Consider the following 25867-nt stretch of genomic DNA (forward strand, 5'->3'; position numbering starts at 1 on the left):
TAAATATACATAAATAGAGATAAAAAAGAAATAAAATGTTGATTTTAAAATGTTTAAATGTGCAGTGAGTGGCTACCACTCCTCCTTCCCTTCTGTCCTCTATACCCCATTTCCTCCTCCCCCCGAGTGAGGAGTTGTAGAGTATGATGGCATGAGGAACAAAGGAGTTCTTACACTTGGGACCTTGAAAAAGGTGGATAAGCTAGCAAAGGAGGCAACCAGGAAGGAATAGAAATGAATATTAAACTGGTAAAATCGGAGGGGAAAAGCATGGTGTGGAGGGAAATAATCAAACAGTGGCAACAATACTGGGATGCTTCACGTTTGGTGTGAACTCAGTATAACAACATCAGAAAGCAGAATCGGCGGTTTATGAACATGAGACAGAAATCTGAAGCTGTTTGACAAAAAGTGGTTACATCAGATTTATTAAAATCCAAGCAGCATTTTGGAAACACTCAAAACAATAAATACAATGTCTTTCTGCATGTTTGATGGATTTTACTTTATATTTAAATATTAAAACTTTTTCACAAAACTCTGATCAAGCCAAATGATGCAAACTACATCAAGAGGGGCCAAAGAACCCTCAAATCAGAGTTATGTTGCATTATTGTACAACTGTCATTCTCTCTACATGATTCTCTTAACAAATCAGCAGTCATCATAACACAGTTAAAGGACGTGAAAGCAACAAAACATGGCAGACATCTAGGCAAAACTGGAACATACATTATATCCTTACAAAAAGCGTATAATGGCAATATCCTGATTGTTCATCATAATCATAAAATTGAAAACTCTTTATCAAAGGCAAATAAAAAACGTCTTTCCAAAACAAACCATTTAATCCATTCCTAAATATTCAAACTCAATAAATGATAAATAGGTCAGAAGAATAAAGATGGTGTCAATTGTTTCCAATACAAATAAAGCCTAAAGGTTAATGTTTTATTTTGCTTCCGTAAAGATATGGATATTAGACTAAATACAAGATGGTTTGTTATAGACCGAGTTATTATAAGTAAAAACTTGACATCACATATTCCATCATATTTCCAAATAACCCATAAAGAAAAACATGACTCCTTTTACTGTACAAAGAACAGCCAATTAAATTCTGCATATTCCCTTCATCCTTCCTTTAAATTCAAAGTGCTAAAAGTATTCCAAACTTTGGCAGACAGTGTTAATTGGCTGTAGCTGATTAGAAGGAAAGAATAATCCTGATTGATTAGTGAAGGAACTTGGGCAGTTCCAGGTCAAAACATTTTCATTTCATTTCAAAATGCTGATTTGGAAACCTAGACCTACCAGGTGACATTAGCTTTCCTCTGTGTCTTTAAATCATTTTTCAAGTTAGATAATCTTTTTAACTTGGCAGGACAGCAATTTGTTTGACGTCAGAGTGAATTGATGGCCATCCTGGTGGAAGATTACTGGTTCTTCCTCCACTTCATGTGTTGCAGCTCTCATCATAAGAAGGAGGAGCATCTGTAACAGACAGACAGTCACCATCAGACCAGCTTCTTCTAACACAAACGCACCATTACATATCATACTTTTCACGTCAGCAAGAACACAAGACGACCAGAGCTGTGTGAGGCTGATGAGTGGCAACTTTTACATTTCTGTGAAAATACACACATGCACACACAACTGTAAGTTGCATGACTAACTATTAATGAAACATGAAGTAAAAAAAATATTGCAAAATCTTGCAAATAAATTAGGATTACTTTGCTCTCCATAATACTGGTGGTATAAATATTTTTTTACGAAAAATGTAAAACCATAGTGTATATAAGAATTTGATGTAGTCATGGAGACGTCACCCATTGGTGAATGGACTAGGGTTTCGAAGCCTTGTATTTGGCATTTTGACCATCATCATCTTGGATTTTCCGCAACCAGTGAACAGAAGTGATGTGAAGCTGCCAACAATATAAGCATCCATAATTTGAGGTGGCGTGGCGAATAGGGCAGGGCCCCTATCATTGAGTAATCAGATAAAAATTTACATAATAGAACAAAAAGAAAGGGAAAAAAGCTAAAGATTTATGTTTTTTCTTTATTTAAATCTCAACACAAACAAGAAATCAACAATAACCTAAATTGAATAAGAAATAAAAGTGATTCTAGCAGCTTTACGTCGGGAGAGAATTTTGATTAACTTTCCTACCGATCACATATCTAAACAATGTTCTCCGACATTTTCAACATTTGATATCGCGGACGTAATCTGTGACCAGATTCTTTGCAGAGCTTTTTTGCGAACGGGAGATTTAGGAAATGATTTAGGAAATCTCTTTAATTCTAAAACATAGAATTATGAAAAATGTCAACGGAAAACACAGAATTTGTGGGGGGGGGGGGATCTGGAAAATGAAAACATATGGACCATAACTTACTAAAACATCATCATGCTGTATTGAAGAAGACTTGAAACTAGTCATTGAGACCATAAACTAAAATGATCTTCAGGACCGGTGTTGATGCCTGAGCTGAAATTAAGTTGCAGCAAAGCAGGTTAGCCCTGCAGCACGGTGTGCCATAAAGGTGATGAATAGGTGTTAAAATCAGTCCTACGTTACAGCCTTGTTCTTCTCTACATACATCCTTATCCAGTTTATATTCAGAAGCAGATCCTGGATGGTTCAGAAAGAGAGTGTGCCAACTGACCTTGTGGATAAACTGAGGTGCCGTAGTCTGGAGGCAGGATGAGTGTTGTTGGCATTGAGGTAGCTCCATTCTCAGGGGGGTAAGGTGCTGTGGCCCCACTAAGACTAGGCTCACTGGATACAGTGCCAGGGCCATTGTGCTGCTGGTTCTGAGAGAAAAACAAGCCAGGAGCATAGCTGAAAGCATTGGGTGACACCAGCTGAGACTGGCGCTTGCTGGGGAAGCCATTGCTCATTGGAGTCCCACCCTCTGCTCCCCGGTGGTACTCAGCTGGAGGAGCACTGGGGGAATTATGTGAGGACATCCTGGAGCGAGGGGTGGGACGGGGAGCGGGTTTTGGTGCAGTGCGAGGGGGCAGAGTAGGGGTGGCTGTGGAGGTGTTCGGGGTAGAGGCAGATGGAAGTGTATCTTCAGATGCAGCAGAGGAGGGAGGAGCTGCTTTTATGGAAGGTTGCAGTTTTTTATCTAGCGAGACGTTCCCGATGTGGATGGGTAATGTCAACATGGTGTCTGGCGACTTTAGACTGACCTGATTTAACAGAGGAAAAAGAATGTTACATTTCCTGGAGGAAAACAGAATGTATACCCACAACTTAATCTTACGCCATAGAAACATTCTTACTCTTCAGAAACCAACACTCATAAATAACAAACATGTATAATCTAGATAGCATTCACCTAATTTCTATAAGAAATAACCATGAGCATTATATTGTAAATTCTGGTTAGTCAACATGGCACCACACTGGTGCTGAACTAACTGTTACATGAAGAATTTCAGATGTCACACAGTCTGGAGTTATGCCCCGATCAGATCCTCACCTTAACTGAAGACACATTTTAAAAAATCAAGCATCATCATCATCATCATCATCATCATCATCATCATCATCATCATCATCGAGCAGACATTACTAGAGATAACTAACAAATCAAATAAACCGTACTAGATTGGCAAACATGCTTTAATTAGAGACAACCTAATTTGTTGTATCCTAGAGCCTCCAGACGTTTGTCCACTCAACGCAAGAACCTTTCAGAAAAGTGAACCATATCTCATTCCACCAGGTTCACCTTCCCAGCGTTAAAAAACAACTAGGCATGGCAATATATGAAAATTTAAATTCACGTTTATCTAGGACAGAATAATTTAAATTCAAGGTATTATATATCAATATCATAATAATCATCAAAATATGTGTAAAACTCTTAAATGGCAGCAAAATATTTACCTCACATTTAGTCAAGAAACACATTTTTACTACATCACATATAAAACATCTTTATTTTTAGGACAAATAAAAAAAGGATACTCAAATTTTAGGTGAAACTTAGTATATGACTGGACCTTGCATGGTCAATGTTCTTAATTGAAGATAAGCTAAATTCTCAACCTCAAGGATTATTTTGTTAAATACGACACAAAATAAAATCCCGTTTTTCTTTAGTACTTTACTATGTCTGTTAAAACAAAACATGTAATATATTTTGTAAATAAATAAGTCTAAACAATGTACAATGTTTACAATGTTTACTGATATAACAAATCAAGTGAGAAGCAGGGTCATTTTCTCATAGACTTCCATGTAATCTTCTTGCCACCTGATGGCCAGCAGAGAGAATACAAATTGAAAGGCACTTCAGATTTGGTTTTACTTTTCAGAACCGCAGCCTGTTCATCAATCAAATTTGTTAGCTGGAATATTTGTGGCATTGGAAAAAATGTGGGAAAAATGAACTAAGTCAACAAAATGCAAGTGGATGTACAGTGCCTTGGAAAAGTATTCACCCCCCTTGGTATTTTTGGTGTTTTGTTGCCTCACAACCTGGAATTAAAATGGATTCTTTGAGGGCTTGCATCATTTCATTTACAGAACATGCCTACAAGTTTGAAAATGTGATTCTTTTTATTTTATTGTGAAGCAAACAACAAATAGGACAAAATAACAGAAAACTTCAGTGTGCATAACTATACACCCCCCTAAAGTCAGTACTTCGTAGCCACCTTTTCAGCAGTTACGAGTGCACGTTGCTTTGGATAAGTCTCTATGACCTTGCCACATCTTGCCACTGGCATTTTTGCCCATTCCTCAAGGCAAAACTGCTCCAGCTCCTTCAAGTTGAATGGTTTCCGCTGGTGAACAGCGATCTTCAAGTCTGATCACAGATTCTCAATTGGATTGAGGTCTGGTCTTTGACTAGGCCATTCCAACACATTGTTTCCCCTTAAACCACTCGAGTGTTGCTTTAGCAGTATGCTTAGGGTCATTGTCCTGCTGGAAGATGAACCTCCGTCCCAGTCTCAAATCACAGGCAGACTGAAGCAGGTTTTGCTCAAGAATATCCATATCATACATTTGGAGAGTCTCCCACATGCCTTTTGAAAAAGTCGAAACGTGCCTTCCTATCTAAATAATTGCTTTTTTTCTGGCCACTCTTCCATAAAGTCCAGCTCGATGGAGTGTACGGCTTATTGTGGTCCTATGGACAGATACTCCAGTGTCTGCTGTGGAACTCTGCAGCTCTTTCAGGGTTACCTTTGGTCTCTGTGCTGCCCCTCTGATCAATGCCCTCCTTGCCCGGTCCATGAGTTTTGGTGGGTGGCCTTCTCTTGGCAGGTTTGTTGTGGTACCATGTTCTTTCCATTTGATGATGACGGATTTGATGGTGCTCTAGGGGATCATCAAAGATTTGGATATTTTTGTATCACCCAACCCTGACTTGTACTTCTCAACAACTTTCTCCCTGAGCTCCTTGGTCTTCATGGTGTAATGCCTCTTGCTAAGTGGTGTTACAGCCTCTGGGGTCTTTCTGAAAGGTGTGTTTATACTGAAAGATCATGTGACACTTAGACTCCTTTTAGACAGATGATTCCGCCACAATGGCGGAAAGGAGAGTCAAAATATGCCGTGAACCGCTGCGTTTAGATAGAACTTTGTTTTCCGGCGTAACGCCATTTACATGTCGATGTGTATAACGGCGGCCTCGTATGAGCAACTACCGGTGTTTTATCTTCTTCGGATCTACGCTTTGAGTTCGTAAAATCCACCGTTAACCTGCCTTAACACGTCTTCACTATGTCACGTCTTTTCCATCTCGGGTGCTCGGAGCGTTTAGATAGAACGACGTATCGCCTCTGATGTGGCTCTGTGATGACCGTCTCAGAGGCGTAATATTCCGTTACGCCTTTCCGCCTCAGTGAGCGTTTAGACCGACAACGGGGCAGAATAACGGCGGAATACTCCCGCAAATGAAAAGGCTGTCTAAAAGGCTTTTGATTGCACACAGGTGGACCTAATTTCACAGACTTCTGAAGGTAATTGGTTGCACCATAACTTTTTGGGGGCTTCATAGCAAAGGGGGTGAATATATATGCACATGCCAATTTTCAGTTTTTTATTTTTAACAATTCGAGGGATTAATCTTTTTATCAGTCATCACATTGTTTTAAACAAATTGTTGAATATTATAGATTTAATTCTGTGCTTGACGTTAATAGAAAGATCAAGTACCAGATCTCGGCAATCCACAGAATAAAAAAATAAAAAAAGATGAAGAGGACGATAGTCTAGACAATTGCAGGTTGAACACTTTCATTTAAACTCAACAGTGAGTGTGTCTTACTTTGATGTAATATTCAATCTTTATAAGATCACAGCCAGCGAGGGAGGACTGAGGAAGAGGAGGAACGATGATCTGCTCCTTCCACTCCAACTCCTTGCCAGCCTTCACCACACCACCCTCCACCTCTGCTATCGCCCTCACATCATGGGTTGGCTTCTTCGTCTCATAGGTCACTCTCTGCAAATGCAGCAATGAAGTTTCAGAAACTGGAGTACAGGTGACTGGGAAATACAAAGGTAGTTAATATAAAAAACACAAGTGTTTTTTACACCACCATAAGCCAATAAAGCTGCTGCTCCAGCTGCTATCTAAAGCCTCAGTTATTGAAGGCTTTCTACATTTGTACTCAATTTTTAATTTTAGTATATTTAATGCAAGTCGATATGGCAAACAGTTGCTAACCGGAGGTTGCCGCCTAGCTTTACAGTTCTTAATGGTTCTTAATTTTTTCAATACTTTTCCCAAGTTTTCTAAACTCTTAACACAGTAAGCGCAACATCCGTCTGTGTAAGCTAATTAACGCGTTTCTTGTTGCTTTGACCCAAAATGCATACAGTTACGGAAGTAGTCACGGAACGATATTTATATTTCAAAATCGCGTTGAAAATAAAAAAACAAACCCAGAATCAATTTGTGGCACTCGGTGTTGATTCTGTGGCGCTGCGCCACACATTGGTCTATGTATGGGAAACATTGGTGTTGGTGTATATATTATACAATAAATAATTATTGTATTTAGAAAATGAATATTGGAGTGTAGTTTACAATGTATGATTTTGAGCATGAAATTAACCGTTTTGCCAATTGTATGTGGAAGGTATGTTGGTGCATTAAGAGTTTCGGAAAATTGTTATAAAGTATTTCACATTTCTTGAAAATTCAACAGTAATTCTTGAATACAGTATTGGGTCTGTAAGCCTGAATCTAATCTGCCCCTGACCAAAGGTCAGACCAAAAGTGTTTACCTGCATTAGGCTGGCCGCCATATTGCCTGTGGTCTTCCCAGACTGGTTGTGGAAGTTGACCAACACCTGGATGATCTGGCCTGGTGTGTAACCCTTCATATCAGACTGGGCCTTCAGTACCACTTTGCCCGTTTTCACCAGCATGTAGGTAAACTGCTGCTTCACTGCAGATGTACAGGTTCCCTGCATGGATATGGGCAGTGGAGTAAATATTATAAAAATATTAACACAGACATTGATAGAGTTGTTTCTTAAGGAACATTCACATATACATAGCTCTTTTCTTTGCTGTTATATAAGATGGTAGATGACAAAGTAGAAAGAGATCAGTCTTGTTTGTTCAGCAGAGATGGGTGACTCGAGTCAGACTTAAATCGCCAGATTGAGGACTTGTGACTTGCTTCATTAACAGCAATAAAAAGACTTGACTTGACTTTGACTTGCATGAAATGACTTGAAAAGTCATTGCTGTCTTCGTTAATGTGAATTAATAAAAATATAATAAAAAAAAAAATAATTAAGTCTGTGAGGTTATCATTACGCTAGCAGCTTATAAAAACCAGTAACGTAATGACGTATACATATATATATATATAGCGTTATAGAGCAATGACTGACATTCACGCACACATTCACACACCGACGGCGGAGCCAACCACGCAGGGTGACAGCCAACTCGTCAGGAGCAATTAGGGTGAGGTGTCTTGCTCAGGGACACCAGGCACTCAGCTAGGAGGAGCCGGGGATCGAACCGGCAATCTTGCAGCTGCCAGCCAACCCGCTCTACCTCCTGAGCTAATCCCCCCCCAATAAGTACATTGTCAAAAGAAAGAAACAACAACATATCATTACCGATAAAGTAAGAGTGAAAAAATAGAAACAAGTCTGAGAAACAGGTCCTCGTCTGAGTAAAGTAGTAAAGTAGTAGCTGTTCAGTGTTTTTTTTTGCGTTAAAAAAATGAAAAAATGAAAATAATTAAACTGATATTTAAAGGGTTAACATTCTGAAACTGATTGAATGTTTGGTAGTTTGGAGCAAGGTGAAAGTTGTTGAAGAGATTTATGAAAAAAAGTAGAAAAAATACTGATGTATGATCATTTTAAAGCAGTTTGTAAGTGCATGGCTTTTTTTTGCCACGAGGGTGTCGAGTGCGTAGTAAATTTGAGGAGGGCATGAGGGTTAAGAACAGTGCTACGATTAAAAGTGCTATAGGTAAGAACATAGAAGTGCTTTTTTTGGTTTTGTTTGTTTTTTTTGTTTGTTTGTGTGTGTGTGTGTGTGTGGGGGGGGGGGGGGGGGTTGTTAGTGGGTCATGCTACGCAGACCTACATACATACAGACATACTTACAGACATACATACATACAGACAACACACACACACACATACAGACAACTTTTTAAAAAGTGTTGTTGTTTATGTTGTTTGTATCGGTCTAATCTTTATTTTACAAAATCTGCCTCTTAATTGTTATCCACTGTACACATATTCTCTGTCTTGCTCTCACATGCAAACATGCTTAATCATGACACAAACACCAAGTTACATTAAAGGTTCATTATCACATAAAAGAGTGAGGCCTCTCTGAAGGAGTAATGGACATAGAAGTCATACTTGTTAATTTTTTGATGCAATGTTTTTTTGCGACATTGAAATATTTGTTGCAAATAAAAGTCCAGCACTTCAAGACAGTTGTTTTCCAGCTTATTATAATTCTATGACTTGACTTGTGACTTGCTTGACTCTCACAAAAATGACTCGAGACTTGCTTGAGACTTGCCCATGACTTACTCCCACCTCTGGTGTTCACTACAGAGCTAAATTCAAGAGGGGGTTAGCAAAGCTTAGCATGAAAACCAGGCAGCAACTAGCCTGACATATTACCTACACTTAAAATTATGATTTTTTAAAGTCTAAAACAATGCTTTTCAGCAACACAACTCTGAATGGATTCAATAGAATGAATCAATCGTAAAGCAGCACTGGAGTAAGGTGTTTGACAAAATTTAAACATTCAGTGATGCAGACTTATTTTTATCTTTCACCAGTTCAAATAACAGAATTCTTGGGCGTTCACACCCAACACTACTAGTTATTTGCGCAGGTTTGGTCACAGGACCAGTGGTAGTTATTGGCGCGGCCATTAGTGTTTATTCGTGTCGCCGGGGCTGGATGCTCCAGCGTGGAGCGGGGCTTAAGACGCCAACAATGTCTTATCAGACATGGCTGCAATAACCACTATTACTGCTTTATACCTGTGGAAGTCCCAGATACACCGTTAATCAAAAGGTGTCCTGTCTGAGTTTATAACGTCATCCAGAAGTGCTTGGGTGAATGAAATTAAGCTGTATTCACTGTGAATAGCAAGCCAAATATCACCTGGAGTACAACAGTGGCATATACCAAAATCAAACAACTCTGTTGTGATGTAATTGCAATAAACGGATAAAAATGAAACTGAGGTAACGACAAAATGACTAGGATTAAGGACTAAGATTGGTAAAAAGTCAGAAGTCATGGTTTGTTAAGTCTGTCCGTAAGACGTCAAAAATAACATTTCCAGTTCAACTATACTGTCCCAGAGAGGAATTTTGTCTTGCAGTCAGGTACAATGTAGAACTCAGCGACTAAGGCACACAGAATAAAAGGTACATAAAACATTAACACATCGAGTGATAATAAGAAACCTGGAGTCATTGCCAAAAACATAATCAGTCCCAGTATTTATATGGGAAACAAATCACCAGCTGAGTCATCAGGAGTATTTAACAGGTGGTGTAAGAGATTCAATTGTTTATTATTATTCCTATCCTCTGGTAGTCTAATCTTGGCCCAAAGGGTACAAGTTTTAACTGTAAAATATCTTCGGCATTCTGTATAATTATATGATTATATTATATCTTACTGACCACTTTAACTATATGTCACAATCTGTTCTCGCCACCTGTTGAAACCAAACCAAGTAATAATGGAGATTGTGTTGACAGACTCTACCATAGAGCATTAAAAGACCATCATGAGTTTACTACACTATGAATCCCCTTGAGGCAAATATGATTTGTGGTAATATGATGGCCTTGACTACACACCCTAAACCAGTTGAGCGTCCAGAGGAAGTGCAGTTGTTTTACAAATTGTCACTGTGTTGCCAGTTAATGTGTCTATCCCAGTGACGCACTGGGATCTGACCACCAGAAAATTTAAAATCCATCCAACAATGACATTACTACCCCTAAAACCCCAGACTGTTGTTTTACATTTCTCTGGATGTAGGAAATAAATGAACAAAAAAACAATGTTGGTGGGGTGTTTTTTAAGTCTTGTGTATGGATCTAACCAGTCATGGATTGACCATATACACACATCATGTCTCACCCATATGTCTGGCACTTCATTCAGGTTTAGAAGGCTCAGCAGGTAGAACGCTTTCTCTATGTTGTAGTCCTTGGAAAATCGCGGTGTGTCAATAAATGATCTCACTCTGTAAACGATCCTACCAAAGTTGCCTTCAAAAGATGTTGGAGCAGAATCTGTGGGGAAAAAGTCAAATAAGTATTAGTGTTATCATATGTAGTGAATACCATTTAAAGCCCTATTTGTACAGGAGGAGTATTTCCTGTGGACTTGTAATTTGCAATAATCAGCATCTCAGTGATTCACAACGACATGCAACAAAAGTCCCAAGGCTGGAGCACATGACACGGGGCCGCCAGTTGAAGACCATCAGAGTGAAAGTTACAAATCTATTATAGTGTAATAATTCCCATGCATACTGATTCAGAGTAAATGCAGTCAGAGTCTCTACCTCTCTTCTTAAACCATGCACACGCATGCAGGAGTGAGAGTGAGTTACTATGGTTATGTGCCCAGAAACTTTCTGCCAATATACTATTCTTGAAGCATACTTGGCTTTCATAGCACCCTTAATCTAACTCATCAAGACGAGTGCAGGTGGCCGTTTCTGGACTTAATGCAAAAGATTAGGTGGTGTAGACGGAAATGTGATTTTTTCAGTATCCCTTGTAGGAGCCAAATTGTGAGTTTTCTGCATATTCATGTCTTTGGTTTGTTTGTGCACACCGCATTGGCACTGAGGTTTTTGTGTGTCACTTTGTGTGTGGCCTCGGTGGTTATTAATAATGGGACTGGCCTGATGGGGGTTGGGTGAGCATGTGGGAGCGAAACTTTCTGTTGAACGCAATTGTCCTTAGTTTGTTTAGTTTTTGTTTACAAGTTATTATTATTTGAAACAATAAAAGTCTGTAAACAGTTACTTTGGTGCGCATCATTCAGTTTAAACTCCCGGTGCTTAGCCACCGTATCGTTGCTTGTGATGGAAGGAAGAAGCCAGTTAGCCGCAAAACATCCCTTATATTTGGTCCCTCATGTTGAAACATAACCAGGTGCCCTGGGTAAGGAAGCTAGACCTTTATTATCCTATGCTTGAAGAAAAGTAAGTGTACTATTTTGAGTGTATGTCAGAAATGACAAAAACAAATTAGCAGAAAGACAAAAATTCATGATGCCTAAAAAGCATCTGGTGGCCTCCTGAAAAATATAGCTGAATAGCCCTCCCCTACAGGGAAAAAAACAACAAATAGTTTTTTTCAATTCCCCTATTTGCACAACAATAAAAAAAACTCAGAATAAAACATGAAAAAAATGATTGAGAACACCTTGGTAGCAAAGTGGTTAATGCATACAGCAATCATATAGCCGCACATTCCAGGTTCAATTCCAACCTTGGGAGCTTTGTTGCATGTCAAACCCCCATCTCTCTCTCTTCCTATGTCCAGGCATTTTCTCTACATTGTGTACAGTGTCCACTCCCAATACAGCTGCAGGGACTCTAAGTGTGTGAAAGTACACAAACGTTTCAAAAACTCAGAACAGAAGAAAGACCGGTTAGATTGCTTTTCAGTTTCTGTGGTGTTTCTTGTCACACTGCAGGCTAGGCTTAACTTGGAAACATTAACTACAGCAGATGATTGGCATTAACAAGGCTGAACACAATGACTGGCTGTGTTCTTCAATGACTGGTGCTATGGCTTATTAGGATGGAATCTCAATGTGTTGACAGGAAAAGAAGGACAAGGTGCACCGTTCTCCAAAAATCATGACAGTACCAAAACATGCCTCACAACAGTCAAACATTCTGAAATTGATAAAAAATGAGTGTGGGCAGGTGTTCGGATGTCTTTGAGGACATTATCTAGACATCATGGGCCCTAGTTTCGTACACCAGGCGCAGTCGGGGCGCAGCGCACCTCCTCCCGTCACTCCTACCCCCGCAAGTGGGAAAGAGGGAGGAGAGAAGGCCTGAGTGGGAGACGAGGAGGAGAGAAGGAGTGGGATTAACACAGCCGATTTAGATCTTCACAAATCAAATGAGCTCTTCTCCTCACCTTTAATGCGCCAAGGCGAGGTGCTGTGCAAGTTTCATCACTTGACAACCCAATGACAGAAGCAGCGCCGCCACTCCCACCACGCGCATCACGCGCTGTGCGTAGGGCACCAAGTGCCGAGAGGGGGCACCAAAAATATTATGAAAAATCATCAGTCATAATAATTATAATGCCGATATTATATCACTATAGAAATTGTAGGCACATTTTAGGCATGTCTATCACAGAACAGGGTCAGGGCGCACAGCAGTAGACATAATGGTGGCGAGAACCCGGTGCCTGGGCCATTCATCATGCTGGCATGCCTTCCCTCAATGTAAGACGCCATACACATTGGCTGACCGTAGTTTTTAAGGCACTTCTTGGCCTGGCTCCGATATATTTATGCATGTTCCTTCAGAGAAATGGAAGCCGCTATGCCTTAAGGTCAAATGACATTCTGCACTTCACTGTTCCTCGAGCTCGGACTGAATCGGGAAAAAAAGCATTCAGTTTCGCTGCCCCTTCTGCTTGGAATGCTCTCCAATCTGAACTGAGATTATCAGAACTTGTTTCATTGGAAGCATTCCGCTCTATTTTAAGAAAACGTCAAAGGAAAACTTTTGAACAGTGCCTATGTTCTTATTTGTTACTGTATCTATATCTTCTGCACTTTATTTGCCTATCGACTTGCACTTTAGTATTTGCTTATTCACTCGCACTTTAGTACTTAATATTTTAATGTTTTCATGTTTGTTTTTTGCTGCTTGTTTGTTGTTGTCTGTCTGTCCTGATTGTCATGACGTGTGCTGCTGCCTTTCTTGGCCAGGTCACCCTTGTGAAAGAGGTCTTGATCTCAATGGGTTTTTTATCGGGTTAAATAAAGGTTATAATCATCATCATCACCGTCTTCATCATCTGCGCACCACAGCTGCACCGGATTCCCCGTCCAACACCAGAACGGCAGGACACCGGGACCTCGCGCGCCGCTCAGACCAGCTGCAGCCCTAACTCTGGTTCCAGCTCGCGGCAAAGTTGTGCGTTTCTCCACAGACACGGACATCAGGCTGCTGAGGCGCGAGACCAGGAACGAGCTGCAGAACACAAACTTTTTAACGATTTTTTCAGGCATAGACGCATTTTACGGCCAAACTTTTCCCAGGATGAAACTGATGTTTCGGTCCGAGAGGTCCAAGTTTCAGCTGTGTTAATTCAGTCAGGCTGAGTTTCCGTTACGCATGCCATCCGCCTTTGATCTGACGTCAGATGTGACGGGACAATCTATATAGATATAAATTCACGTGTTGATTCAATTAGTTGCATTAAATAGTGTTTGTTGTGATTATTTATTGCATTTACATGCCTGGAACTGTGGAAACCTGCCTGCGAGGTCTTGGTGACGTGTGCGCCTGTGAGCCAAACTGCCACTCCGCCAGCTGTAATTCGCCTTGCGCCGAGAGTAGACCAGGTTGGAGCTGGCGGGCCAAGCTGAATCTGTGACGCCTCCCCCTGCTGCGCCGCCACACCCATCTCGGCGCAGGTGATCCACCAAACTGCCAAACTGACCGTGCGCAAGGCTGTGCTGGTCGAAACTTGCATTGCACCGGCTCCGCCACCCTGCGCTGCGCCACAAAACTAGGGCCCCATATCATTATCATCATATCATCTAGACATCATCATATGCTCTGCTGAGAAAGTGATTGGCCTTCCATCCCTTCAGGATTTGTAGGATTGTGGCCGACCCCTTCCATCCCGGTCACAGACTTTTTTTACACTCTCCCCTCTGGCAGGAGGCTGCGGTCCATCAGGACCAAAACCTCCCACCACATGAACAGTTTCTTTCCTTCCGCAATTGGGATCCTAAGTCCCACATCTCATTACCATAAACACAGATGTGTTTTCTTGTGATCTCACATACAGTCTCATTATCTTAAACCAATTATTAGCCATTTTAGAATTGTAGGTAGCTTGGAATAACATGCTAATTTTTCGCCACAATAAAATGTGCTTTGTTGTTTCAGAGTCAAATGTTGATGTCAGCAGGGAGTGAATGCAAATATTTCACTGTAATGAGTTAGTGGAACAAGTGACAGCTGCTGACATCACTCTGTAAAAATCAGGTGATAGGTAGTGCTGTGGTGGTAGATGTAAATCCTGAGAAAAAATGGTAGCATAGGTGACAGGCCTCACTATTAAAATGCTATTTGAGAACTTTTTCAATAATTTACCGAATTCTGTCTCTTAATTGAAACATCCAGTCTGTAAAACTGTCTCCAAGCACTTCCTGTAACAGCAGCAGACACTTGAAACCAGGGTGGGAATTTCATGACCGCCATGACGGCCCCGCACTTTGGCCTTGATGCCCTGTGAAAAAATTTTCAATTTATGGCAAAGGTGGCCTTTGTGCCCCTGTCAAAGTTCCAGTGTAAACAGCGCTAGTGATGCGTGGTGAGCTTTTATGGACTTACAGCCACCCTCGTGCGCACAGTAGGCTCGTCCCATGTGTGTGGATCAGAGCGATTGCTCTGCTGCGCAACTTCGCGAGCCGCGCAGGTGAAGTATCAACATCACACGCAAGTTCCATGTAAAAAGCGCCTGTGCAGCGTAGCGGGCTAATTACAGCCACCCGAGCGAAGCTGTGCAAGCAGGCAGTGAAAGCACACAGCGGCATTTTTATTATAAAATTATGCACATATTTCTAGTCAACACGAGCGGAGCTGAACGAGCAAGTGGCCACGTGCGGATTTTGCAGAGAGCGGCATTTTTATTAAAAAAGTACCGGTCCGGTTGCGCTCCAGTCCGGTCCCACTCACACCACGAGTCTGAAGCCCAAGCCCGACCCAGAATCCTGCTGTGTCCTACACAGTCATCAACAGTATTTTCAGTCATAAAACGGCTCAATAGCGGGGTTGAACACAGCGATAATGAGAGAGACTGCCTATCGATTAAAGTATATATATGAAGATTTCATGCAGAATGTTTTATTGCTTTCAAGTAGTAATTCCTTTGTAAGATGTTATTTAAAAAAAATCCAATGTAACATTTCTTGATATTGGTATTAGAAATATTTGAATACATAACTCATGTTTTGTTATTAATTAGGATGTTATGGTATTAATCTGAAAGGTAAAACCATCTAATTTTACTCGATGGCCGTTGTGCCCTGTCATGTGGCCTTGGTGCCCATAAAAAAAAAAAAAAGGAAATTGAAGGCCAAATGGCCTTGCCCCTAAAATGACGAAATTCCAACCCTGCTTGACACGCTGGCAATAACTGTTACTAGAAGTCCCCCACCAGTGCTGGAAAGCCAACCACTTTACCTTGTAGCAAGCTTTGGTGGACCCAGCTCGAACCGACTCAATGGTCTGCACGACCTGCACAGACAACCCAGCCCCCCTCAACCTGTCCATCACAGAAGATAATTCTATTGTACCGGCAGACAGAGGCCCCCAGAACTGCGTGCTGCCCTTCACCAATCCACCAAACTTGCGACTGGGGCTCTTGTTTTGAAACCAGAGCGCAGCCTTGTATACTGTTTGCTCAGTTTGGGGTAAGAACCTCCTGAGTGGCAATCTACGTTTATGCAAAGTTCTATGGGTGAACACATGAGGCGTGTGGAAGGTATTATCAGAGTCCAATAGATGGCCTGTGTGAGATAGAACAGTAAAATGATGCCCCCATAAGCTAAAAGGGGCTAAACAGTAGTGCTGAGAGGTGATTATTGTCTGTCAGTTCTTTAAAGTGAACGTGACACTTTTGATTTTACACATTGTGATTGGATCCATTGTTTATGAGAATATTGATTAGATCAGATTTAACGTGTTTGAATATTTAACTACAATTGTAAAATTTGAAGTACTGTTTAATAAGTTGGGATGGTTCAGACGATTACTGGAAATGCGTGCAATGTTTAACACAACACTTATTAGCCCCAGTGAATGATGGGATAAGATTCTGATCCTCACTGCTGCTGAACCACAAAGGAAGTTGGGTAAATATCAACGTGCAACGACATGTCTGTTAAAACGCACACAAACACAGGAAAGAATGTGCAGCAACAAAAGTTCATCCCAATCCTCCATGCCCCTACCTGGTATGAGGAACTTGAAGGGAAAAGTGTGTTCTCCCTGTTTCAGGGTTCCTGTATGAGACACAGAGGGCACAGATAACATCTGTCAACTTTAACAATAACCCCGTTGTTTCCCAACAGGCAGCTATGGCTCGGGGCTGCATGATTCACGACTACAGTCAATACACTTCAATTATTTTAACTAGACAATTTTTTTATCTTTACATGGTGGAAAACTATTGTTTCATTGATACAAAATATGTTTAAAATCTCTGAGTGTGTGGATAGTTTTTCTTCACCCTGTGTATTGTGGCATATCCTGAGGTAAACGTAAAACTAAGGATGGGATTTTATCTGAGATTGTGATATAAAAATATCTCACAATAAATTCAATAAATTGATCGTAGTGAATTTCCGTAATCGTAAAAAAAAGCGATACAAAAATATATTTTTTAAATGTATTAATCCTTTATTGATAGAGGGAGACCTTATAATTTGTGATAATTGTATTTAAGATTATTTGATTGTTTTCAATAAATACGAAAAAAAGATAATATAATAATAAAACACGAGAGAGACCACACGAGAGGGACTACAGCCTCAAGCAACATTGTTTAAATGTTTAATAGGAGGTTGAATCAAATTGATTTTTCAAAACAGTTTACGGTGGGGAGTGTGTACCATCTGCCAGAGGGGCAAGAGCTCATATTCTGTGTGGGGGATATGTGAAGGGTTATTGAACTGAAATGTTCTGATGTGGTAAACTACTAATACTATTACTAGTACTAATACTAATGGGAGGATAGATCAAACTCTTTGGTCAGTTTTGTAGTTAGTGTCAGCATACCTTTGTCTGCAACAGAGACAGTACTGTTGAAGTACTGCTCCTCCACAGTCCATGCCGTGTCATTTACCTTACTGGTGATGCCACAGAAACCATTGCAGTTCACTTTGACGGCTGTGAAGAAGAATACAGACTAGGTTTTAGCCACAGAGCCATTTCTAAGAAGCAGCATGACACAGTACTGTCAAATAATGGCAAATAATGTCATTAGACAGTCATCTCCCTAGTGGTAAGACACAAAAAAAGCACACAATTGAGATGCCCACTAGTATGAATGAAATTTAGCACTCTTCCATTTATTCATTATCTGTAACCACGTATTACACAGGGGAGCTGGAGCCCATCCCAGCTTACATGGGACAAAGGCCCAAACATCTCTGGTTCGAACGCAAAGACTTTGAATATTATATCCATCTGTTGTGACCCATAACTCTACAGTAATACCTCGTATTTGCGAGACCAGACCAAACTGTGTATAAATGTATGTTTATGAACATGACTGTCTACGATACAAGCAACAATGTCGTTGCCGTATTTATGTCTTGATGATGTTATTTTGAGTAGAGCAGCTACAATGTTAGCATAGCCTAGCTCCCATCAATCCAAACTCCATTCACAAAAACAACCATTGTGAAAGTTGTTTGCTTGTCGTCTTGCATACAGACCTAACAAAGCATGACTTCAGACTTTTTACAATATCACCAACATTATGTAGGTATTTTGGCATCCTTTTTAACTAGGGATGCACCGAAATGAAAATTCTTGTCCAAAACCGAAAACCGAAAATGAGGAAACCAAGGCCGAAAACCGAAACCGCCAAATATTCGGTGCATTCCTATTTTTTAACTCTTTATAAATCACAGCTGCTGCAGGTTGATACTGCTGTAATGAACTTCAAACATGTGTCTTGCTAGATAAAGTAGGCGTTTTTACACAGAAGAATGCGCCATAATCACGGAGAATCAAAAATATGCTGCAATCTCACTGTTTATGAAGAACTTTGCTTTGCATTGCAACGCCACAACTGTGTCTCCTTTTACAAAGCATGCTGGCATTGAGTGTCAGAAATCAGATTAGCTTGAGCTAGGGATGCAAACAATTAATCGATTATCGATTAATTGTCGATAAGAAATGACTTGATTAAAATAATTTAATTGCAATTAATTGCGTTTTGAACCCATAATTCCCCGCCAGTCCACGTGAGGGCGCACTTAACGCCAGACGTACTTGACGCACATGCGGGAACACAGCAAAGCAGGGCTCTGACGACAACAACAAGACAAACGAGAAGCGGGACACTAGGCTTGGTCAGGATGGTCTTGGCAGGACTTGACTTGACCTATCACACCGAAGAGATATATATGTATGTTATATATATATATATATATATATATATATATATATGGCGCACCGCCATAGTCTAATTTCGGCCGCCATAGTCTCGTTAAATACAATTATTTTATCAAGGCAAATGGACTTAACTAGTGGCACTAATGATAGGCCTAAACAGGAGGGCAGCAGCGCTTACTATAATGGGAAATCCTCGCAGCTGGTTTGGCTCATCAACTTTCTGTTTTCCCCCGTCGCCATGGCAGGGCTTCCCCCGCGCCTACCCCCCCTCACATGCGCAAGTTCGACAGTGCGTGCGCGTATAGCCCCGTTCACATACGTCGCTACGGCCCTTGCTTTCTCGCTGAATTCTACTCTCTGGCAAAAAAAAAATCACTGCCACCGGCGGCGAGTTCAAGCGGCAACTCTTTGTGGAACTCTCTGTTGACGTCAACTGTCAATCATCTCTATTCTACATTCCGATTGGTACTTGCTTTACTCGCATCACAGAAAGTTAAACAAATTTTCTCTCCGTACCTGCCCACATCGCATTGCCTGTCCTGGCCACATTCCGGTAGAACACATTCACATTCCATTGACAGTTGTTGCTCAGAGACAGCGGCGGCACCAGAAAATTATTATTGGGGGGGCAATGAGGGGGTCTGATTGTTTATAGGAGGTGCTAGTGAATTCTGACACCAACAAATAATATAATAGATGTACTGTTCCCGTGGCCGTGATACACTACATATTGTCGAATGCATGTTACTAAACGTTTATCATAAAACAAACACAAGCATATTTAACTACTTTTAATGAAATTAAGTGCCAAACAACAAGCACAAAAAACAATACAAATCCACCACAGAGAACATCTGTGGATTTACAAGAGTGTAACTGAGAATTGTAGCACAGTGTATAGTTGTATACTAGTCTGGTTTTCACCATACTAAGGTCAATCTTTTAAGATTGAACATTAGTCTGGGGAAGCTGCGCTTTGTTTCTACTGCTCAAGAGGCGGGATCAATGGGCATCGTTCAAATGACTCCGTACGCAATTGGATAGTCCTACAACCAATCAGAGCAACTTTCCGGGTGACGTACTTTGCAGAGCGACGCAAAATCTCTAGACAGGAAAACAGGAAACCAGGAAACCCGTGCATCATTGCTGCTTCGGTTTGCACTTTTATTTTCTATGGCTGTGCAGAAGCGGAATGGCATCAAGCAAATTTTGCAGGTTGTGCAAAAGTAGCATGAAAGTGGGTGGAAGTATCAAACACGCGATCGATTTGTTTGATAAACGAAAGAAGCCATTGAGCATCGCCGAGAGGTTAAACGCAATTGGAGTGACGGTCGTGCGAGAGACGGGTAAATCCGATAACGTGTGTAATCGGTGTACAGACGCGACAGCGGCATCGATAGCTTGCTTCTCCTCGGTGGCTGCCATGTTGAGTGTTTACACAACTGCTGCTTCGTGTCGCTTATGTTTCGTCATCGTCACGTCACCGGCCAATAGCGTGCCAGGAGAGAATGGCCGTTTCTGATTGGAGCCAAAGATTCTGGCAATGTAACAGCGAAAGTAAGCCTGAGGGTGTCCAGCCTAAACTGCCGAGCGAAATCCAAATTTCCCGGAAGTTCAGGCAGGGTTCACCCAGCCTAGTTGTATACAGTATACTCTTACAACTGTCTCTTAACTCACTAAATATGTTTTCTCTCTCCTTCTGTTCTCCTCTCCTTCACTCTCCACTCCTGTCTTCCTCCTCTTCCTCTCCTCTGAACTCCTCCTCCTCACTCTCCACTCCTGTCTTCCTCTCCTCTAAACTCCTCCTCCTCACTCTCCACTCCTGTCTTCCTCCTCTTCCTCTGCTCTAAACTCCTCCTCATCACTCTCAACTCCTGTCTTCCTCTCCTCTGAACTCCTCCTCCTCACTCTCCACTCCTGTCTTCCTCTCCTCTAAACTCCTCCTCCTCACTCTCCACTCCTGTCTTCCTCCTCTTCCTCTGCTCTAAACTCCTCCTCATCACTCTCAACTCCTGTCTTCCTCTCCTCTAAACTCCTCCTCACTCACTCCCCACTCCCGTCTTCCTCTCCTCTTCCTCCCTTCTTGTCCTCTAAACTCTGCTTTACTCGCTCTCCAATGCTGCACCTACTACTGCCCCTTCGTCATCCTCGCTTTCATCCTCATCCTCCAAGTCCGTCATCACTCTGTCCTGTGTCCGTAAATCACCACCACCATCGTCCACTCTTATTCGCTTTTTGGCTATCACAAATCGGTCCATTTCGCTCTGTTGACACAATCGCTAACTAGCCGCTATGCATCAACCACTGCTAACGTGAGCGTCAAATACAGCCTGCCGTCTGCGTGCAAACCAGCCAATCAAATCGCACGACACAGGAAAAAAAAAAACAATCACCATAGGAACGTTATAAACAATATTTCTTCAGATGATTGATTGTTAATGTCTCAGTGTCTTAATTTTTTCTATATTTGTTATAATTTTTAATCCATAAATATTTCGAGGGGAGGGGGGGCAAAAGGGGGGGCGCAGCCTTTGACAGCAGGGCCTTTGCCCCCCCGCGCCGTCATTGCTGAGAGGTGGGCGAGTTGCGACGTATGTGAACGGGGCTTTAGTCAAAACCAAAACACCAAGGAAGGCTGAGGAATATTCACCCACTTATATTATTATTATTATTATTATTATTAATAATAATATTAATAATAATAATACATAATAATAATATAATGTAATAATAATAAAATAATTATTATTATTATTATAATAAACTAATAGTTTAAAGGCTCAGCACTGTGTTTTAGTCATTTTTGTTTTCATCTTTTCTTGAATGCTTAAACTCCTCAACCCCATTTAGCATGTCAACATCTGTATCAGCACCAGCAGTTTGTAAGAAATTGGTGAATTTTGAGAACCAAAATATGACATATCAATTACTGACCAAATTGATGCATTAAAATGAAATTATTCAAAATGTGTGGAAGATAGCATTTTATGTTACGTATACAGTAGATAGAACCTATTCAGAGGGAAATTTCTTCTTCTTCTCAGAAGAATTGCTGCTTATGAATTAATCGATCATGATCGATAAGATGAAACAACTATCGATTAATGAATTACTCGATAATTTGCATCCCTAGCTTGAGCATATTAAAACAATGAAAGGTGAACTTCATCTATCATATTTACATGACTCCTTAACCTCAAGCAAAACTGCTGAGCATCATATACATGACGATGCATACAATGGCGGCCTTGTGTGAGCAACTACCAGCATTCTATCTTCTTCGGATCAACGTTCTGAGCTTCTAAGCTGGAGCGTCGCCCACGTAACACGTCTTCAAAACGTCACCGTCTGTTGCGGCTCTGGGTCTACCTCCATGACTACCTCTGTGACTACCTCAGGGTCTACCTCCGTGACTACCTCAGGGACTACCTCAGGGACTACCTCAGGGACTACCTCCGGGTCTATCTCTGTGACTACCTCAGGGACTACCTCCGGGTCTACCTCAGGGTCTATCTCCGTGACTACCTCAGGGTCTACCTCCGTGACTACCTCTGGGTCTACCTCCCTGACTACCTCTGGGTCTACCTCCTTGACTACCTCAGGGTCTACCTCCGGGTCTTCCTCTGTGACTACCTCCGTGTCTACCTCCGTGACTACCTCCATGACTACCTCCGTGACTCCCTCCGTGATTCCCTCCAGGTCTACCTCCATGACTACCTCCGTGACTACCTCCGGGTCTACCTCTGTGATTACCTCAGTGACTACCTCCGGGTCTACCTCAAGACTCCCTCCGTGACTCCCTCCGGGTCTACCTCCGTGACTACCTTAGGGTCTACCTCCGAGACTACCTCTGTGAATACCTCTGTGACTACCTCCGTGTCTACCTCCATAACTACTTCAGGGTCTACCTCCGGGTCTTCCTCTGTGACTACCTCCGTGACTACCTCCGTGACTACCTCCGTGACTACCTCAGGGTCTACCTCCGTGACTACCTCCGTGTCTACCTCCGTGACTCCCTGCGTGACTCCCTCCATGACAACCTCCATTGCTGTGGCGTAACATTCTGTCACCCCTTTCCGTCTCAGTACCTTTTTTTATATATACACACACATACATACTGAACGTGATCAGGACTCAGCAGAGTATTGCGTGCAGAATTTCAAAGTTTCTTTCATACAGTATGCATTTTAATGTTTTATGTTTGTTTTACTTTTTCCCCTGAAAATGTGTAATAAGAGCGCTGGTCCACCACAGTACCTACAGTGTCATCTCGGCCATATAGGCAAGATGATTAGTAAAAGTTGGACTTCAAAGATCATTGAGTTTTTCATTGACAATATTGTGTGATGTACATAGAAGAATATAAAATACTTAAAACGTATGCCACAACAGGTGACGATCATAAAAACACTCTGACTCAATATGTCGTTTCCATACAAGAAGATTAAAAAATTAGTTATTTCATAATTCTGGAACCTGTATGCAGGACTTCAAACACAAACACACAATTAGTGAGGTCCAACACAGATGTTGGATGGGGTAGAGGTATGGCCTCCACGCAGGATAGTCAAGTTCTTCCATATCAGACATAAACATGCACTGTATATATGACGCGGACCCATTGGTTTGTGGGCCATGGTTGTGATCCCTCGCGTTCTTCATTGGAGACAAAGCAAGAAAAATTCCCAACAACTGATATGTCCCCCCCCCCCCCCCCCCCCCCCCACACACACACACACACACATTTAATAAAATATATATCTGTGTACGATGTATACAAGGTGAACCGCAATGATTGAAACATATTTTAAGTTGAATTAAATGTCAATATTTGCTCAGTAATGTCTCAGGGCCCAACCCACTTCATAATCCATCAATGACTCAAACTGTAGCATGGGGAGAGTCTGTTGGTCAGACCAGTTCTACGTGAAGAGGAATGTAAACAGACTTGAGGCCCCGCAGGCATTCAAACAGAAACTCCCAAACACATAAAATCAGCTCTCAGCAAGTCAACACATAACAAAGATAGAAAGACAGAGGGAGAACACCTGAGAATAATCTCAATGAGAAAGTATCACTTAATAATTAGGGCAAAATTTGGAATAAAATGCATCTACAGTCGAAGAGAAATGGGCTCCAGCATATCAATATATTAAACAAGACTAGTTCGAAACCGAGTATATGGCTGGACCATGTGTGGTGTGCAATAGATTTGTGAAAGCATCTTAAGGGGTGAGACACGATCCATGCAACTATGTGAAGGCAAATGACGACACCTGACCCAGCTGGCTCAAAGTGGCTGACACATCGTTACACACACACACACACACACACACACACACACACACACACACACACACACACACACACACACACACACAGCTATCAAATCTTTTTTGTAATCTTGTAATCTACAGATTATTCCATCGATTGAGTAATCAGATAAAAATTAACATTGTATATAGAACAAAAAGAAAGGAGAAAAGCTAAATTTAATTCTCAACACAAACAAGAAATCAAAATAACCTAAATTGTTTAAAAATACATTTAAAATATGCGTCGACACCGGCTCAGACAGAGACGCGTGTTACGGTGCAGGGGAGACAGTGAGACAGGACCGGTGTCTTACGGTACGAGGGAAGACAGTGACAGGACCACTGTCTTACGGTGCGAGGGGAGACAGTGATATATATATATATATATATATAAAATGTTTTCGTACCAAAAAAAGATGCAAAACAATGTTTTGTTTAACAAAATGTAGCAAAATGTTAACAAAATGTAGAATAACATCATTAGGTCCCATTTATATATCTCTGCAACCCAGAATTAATCAATATTCCAGGAACATTATTGTGAAGTAGTGCTGCAAGAAATCACTTACAATGCCATGAAAACTCCGTATTAAAACATGTGCCTGCTCTGTCTGTCTACCGCAGACACGGAGCACCATTAACAATCATATGAAAATAAAAGAGATTTTCACATAGATCACGATTTCAACAGTGAAATCAGTGTGGGAGCTTGCCTAATTCACAGTCCATGTAAGCTTGGTTAAAAGCATTACTTCCTTGTTTAGCGACAGCGACGTTTCTCCACCATGTAAACGTTGTCAGACTCACCTTTACACTGCAGCGGCTGGCAGAGTTTGAACGTCACGGTTCCAGAGATGGACTCTCCCGGGCTGTACACTACTTTGTTTTTGTCAAACTTGATCTCAAACTCCTGAAGTTTCCCCATGTTTTCCCCGATCACAGCAAAAGTGAGGAAAGATCACCTGTGCGCACACACGACCTGCGCATTTACGACTCTCTTCCGCCCCTTCACATGACGCCACTAACCTCCCCAAGAGGAAAAAAGATCACCGTTCACCGGGCAGCGCCGGTGTTGTGCACAACAGTTGTTGTGCCAGTGTAGGTATCCCCGACAGAAATTGTTTCCCCTGGCTGCGGGAGCTACTTCCTCTGTCTATTTTGAGGGGGGGATACAAATTCTGGCAGACAGGTAAACGTCTGAAATAGTCTGTTTCCCCCCATAACTTTGTGTATAAGAGAAGAAACTTGCTCATAATCACAGAGGTTATAGAGTAGTATCTAAAGAACACACAAAATAAATAATTTGATGCTCAGACTTCATCTGTCTACTATAGTACATTTCGAGTGAAGTAGCTTAAATAGACGTAATTGAAGCCAGAAAACAATCACAGTGGTCTTGATTTTGGATATTGACGTATATTTAGTTCGACAAATTCCATACCAGGACTTGAATTACAGCGTGTTATATGTCAAATCACATGAGGAAATGATTACCTTCGTTTTGCCGTTCAGTAGGCTACTAGTAGGCCTACGACGTTACGACATACAAAAGAATAAAATCATAACGCTGTTGCTCCGCCTCCGCCAGGGGAAACAATTTCTGTCGGGGATACCTACACTGGCACAACACCCGG

General features: G+C 41.4%; 1 protein-coding gene across 1 annotated transcript; it reads right to left on the reverse strand.

Moving 5' to 3' along the window:
* Window positions 1–420: 420 nt before the first annotated feature.
* On the reverse strand, window positions 421–25241 carry arrdc1a (arrestin domain containing 1a). The gene is made up of 8 exons (XM_084024275.1): window positions 25041–25241; window positions 17572–17682; window positions 16746–16796; window positions 10647–10801; window positions 7272–7454; window positions 6307–6483; window positions 2683–3211; window positions 421–1494 (listed from the first exon to the last, which is right to left on the reverse strand). Exons 1-8 carry the CDS (start codon window positions 25156–25158, stop codon window positions 1457–1459), a joined length of 1362 nt encoding a protein of 453 aa, XP_083880401.1. The 5' UTR covers window positions 25159–25241; the 3' UTR covers window positions 421–1456.
* Window positions 25242–25867: the final 626 nt, after the last annotated feature.

This window comes from Eutrigla gurnardus (assembly GCF_963514095.1).
Source record: "Eutrigla gurnardus genome assembly, chromosome: 13".
Classification (NCBI taxonomy): domain Eukaryota; kingdom Metazoa; phylum Chordata; class Actinopteri; order Perciformes; family Triglidae; genus Eutrigla; species Eutrigla gurnardus.

Excerpts from the sequence above, each read along its gene's own strand:
- arrdc1a (XM_084024275.1), bottom strand. The coding sequence starts at position 25,158 with ATGGGGAAACTTCAGGAGTTTGAGATCAAGTTTGACAAAAACAAAGTA. Across the intron at positions 6,484-7,271 it reads TGGCGGCCAGCCTAATGCAG|AGAGTGACCTATGAGACGAA; the intron begins GTAAACACTTTT and ends CTGCATTTGCAG. Across the intron at positions 3,212-6,306 it reads AGATTGAATATTACATCAAA|GTCAGTCTAAAGTCGCCAGA; the intron begins GTAAGACACACT and ends CTGTTAAATCAG.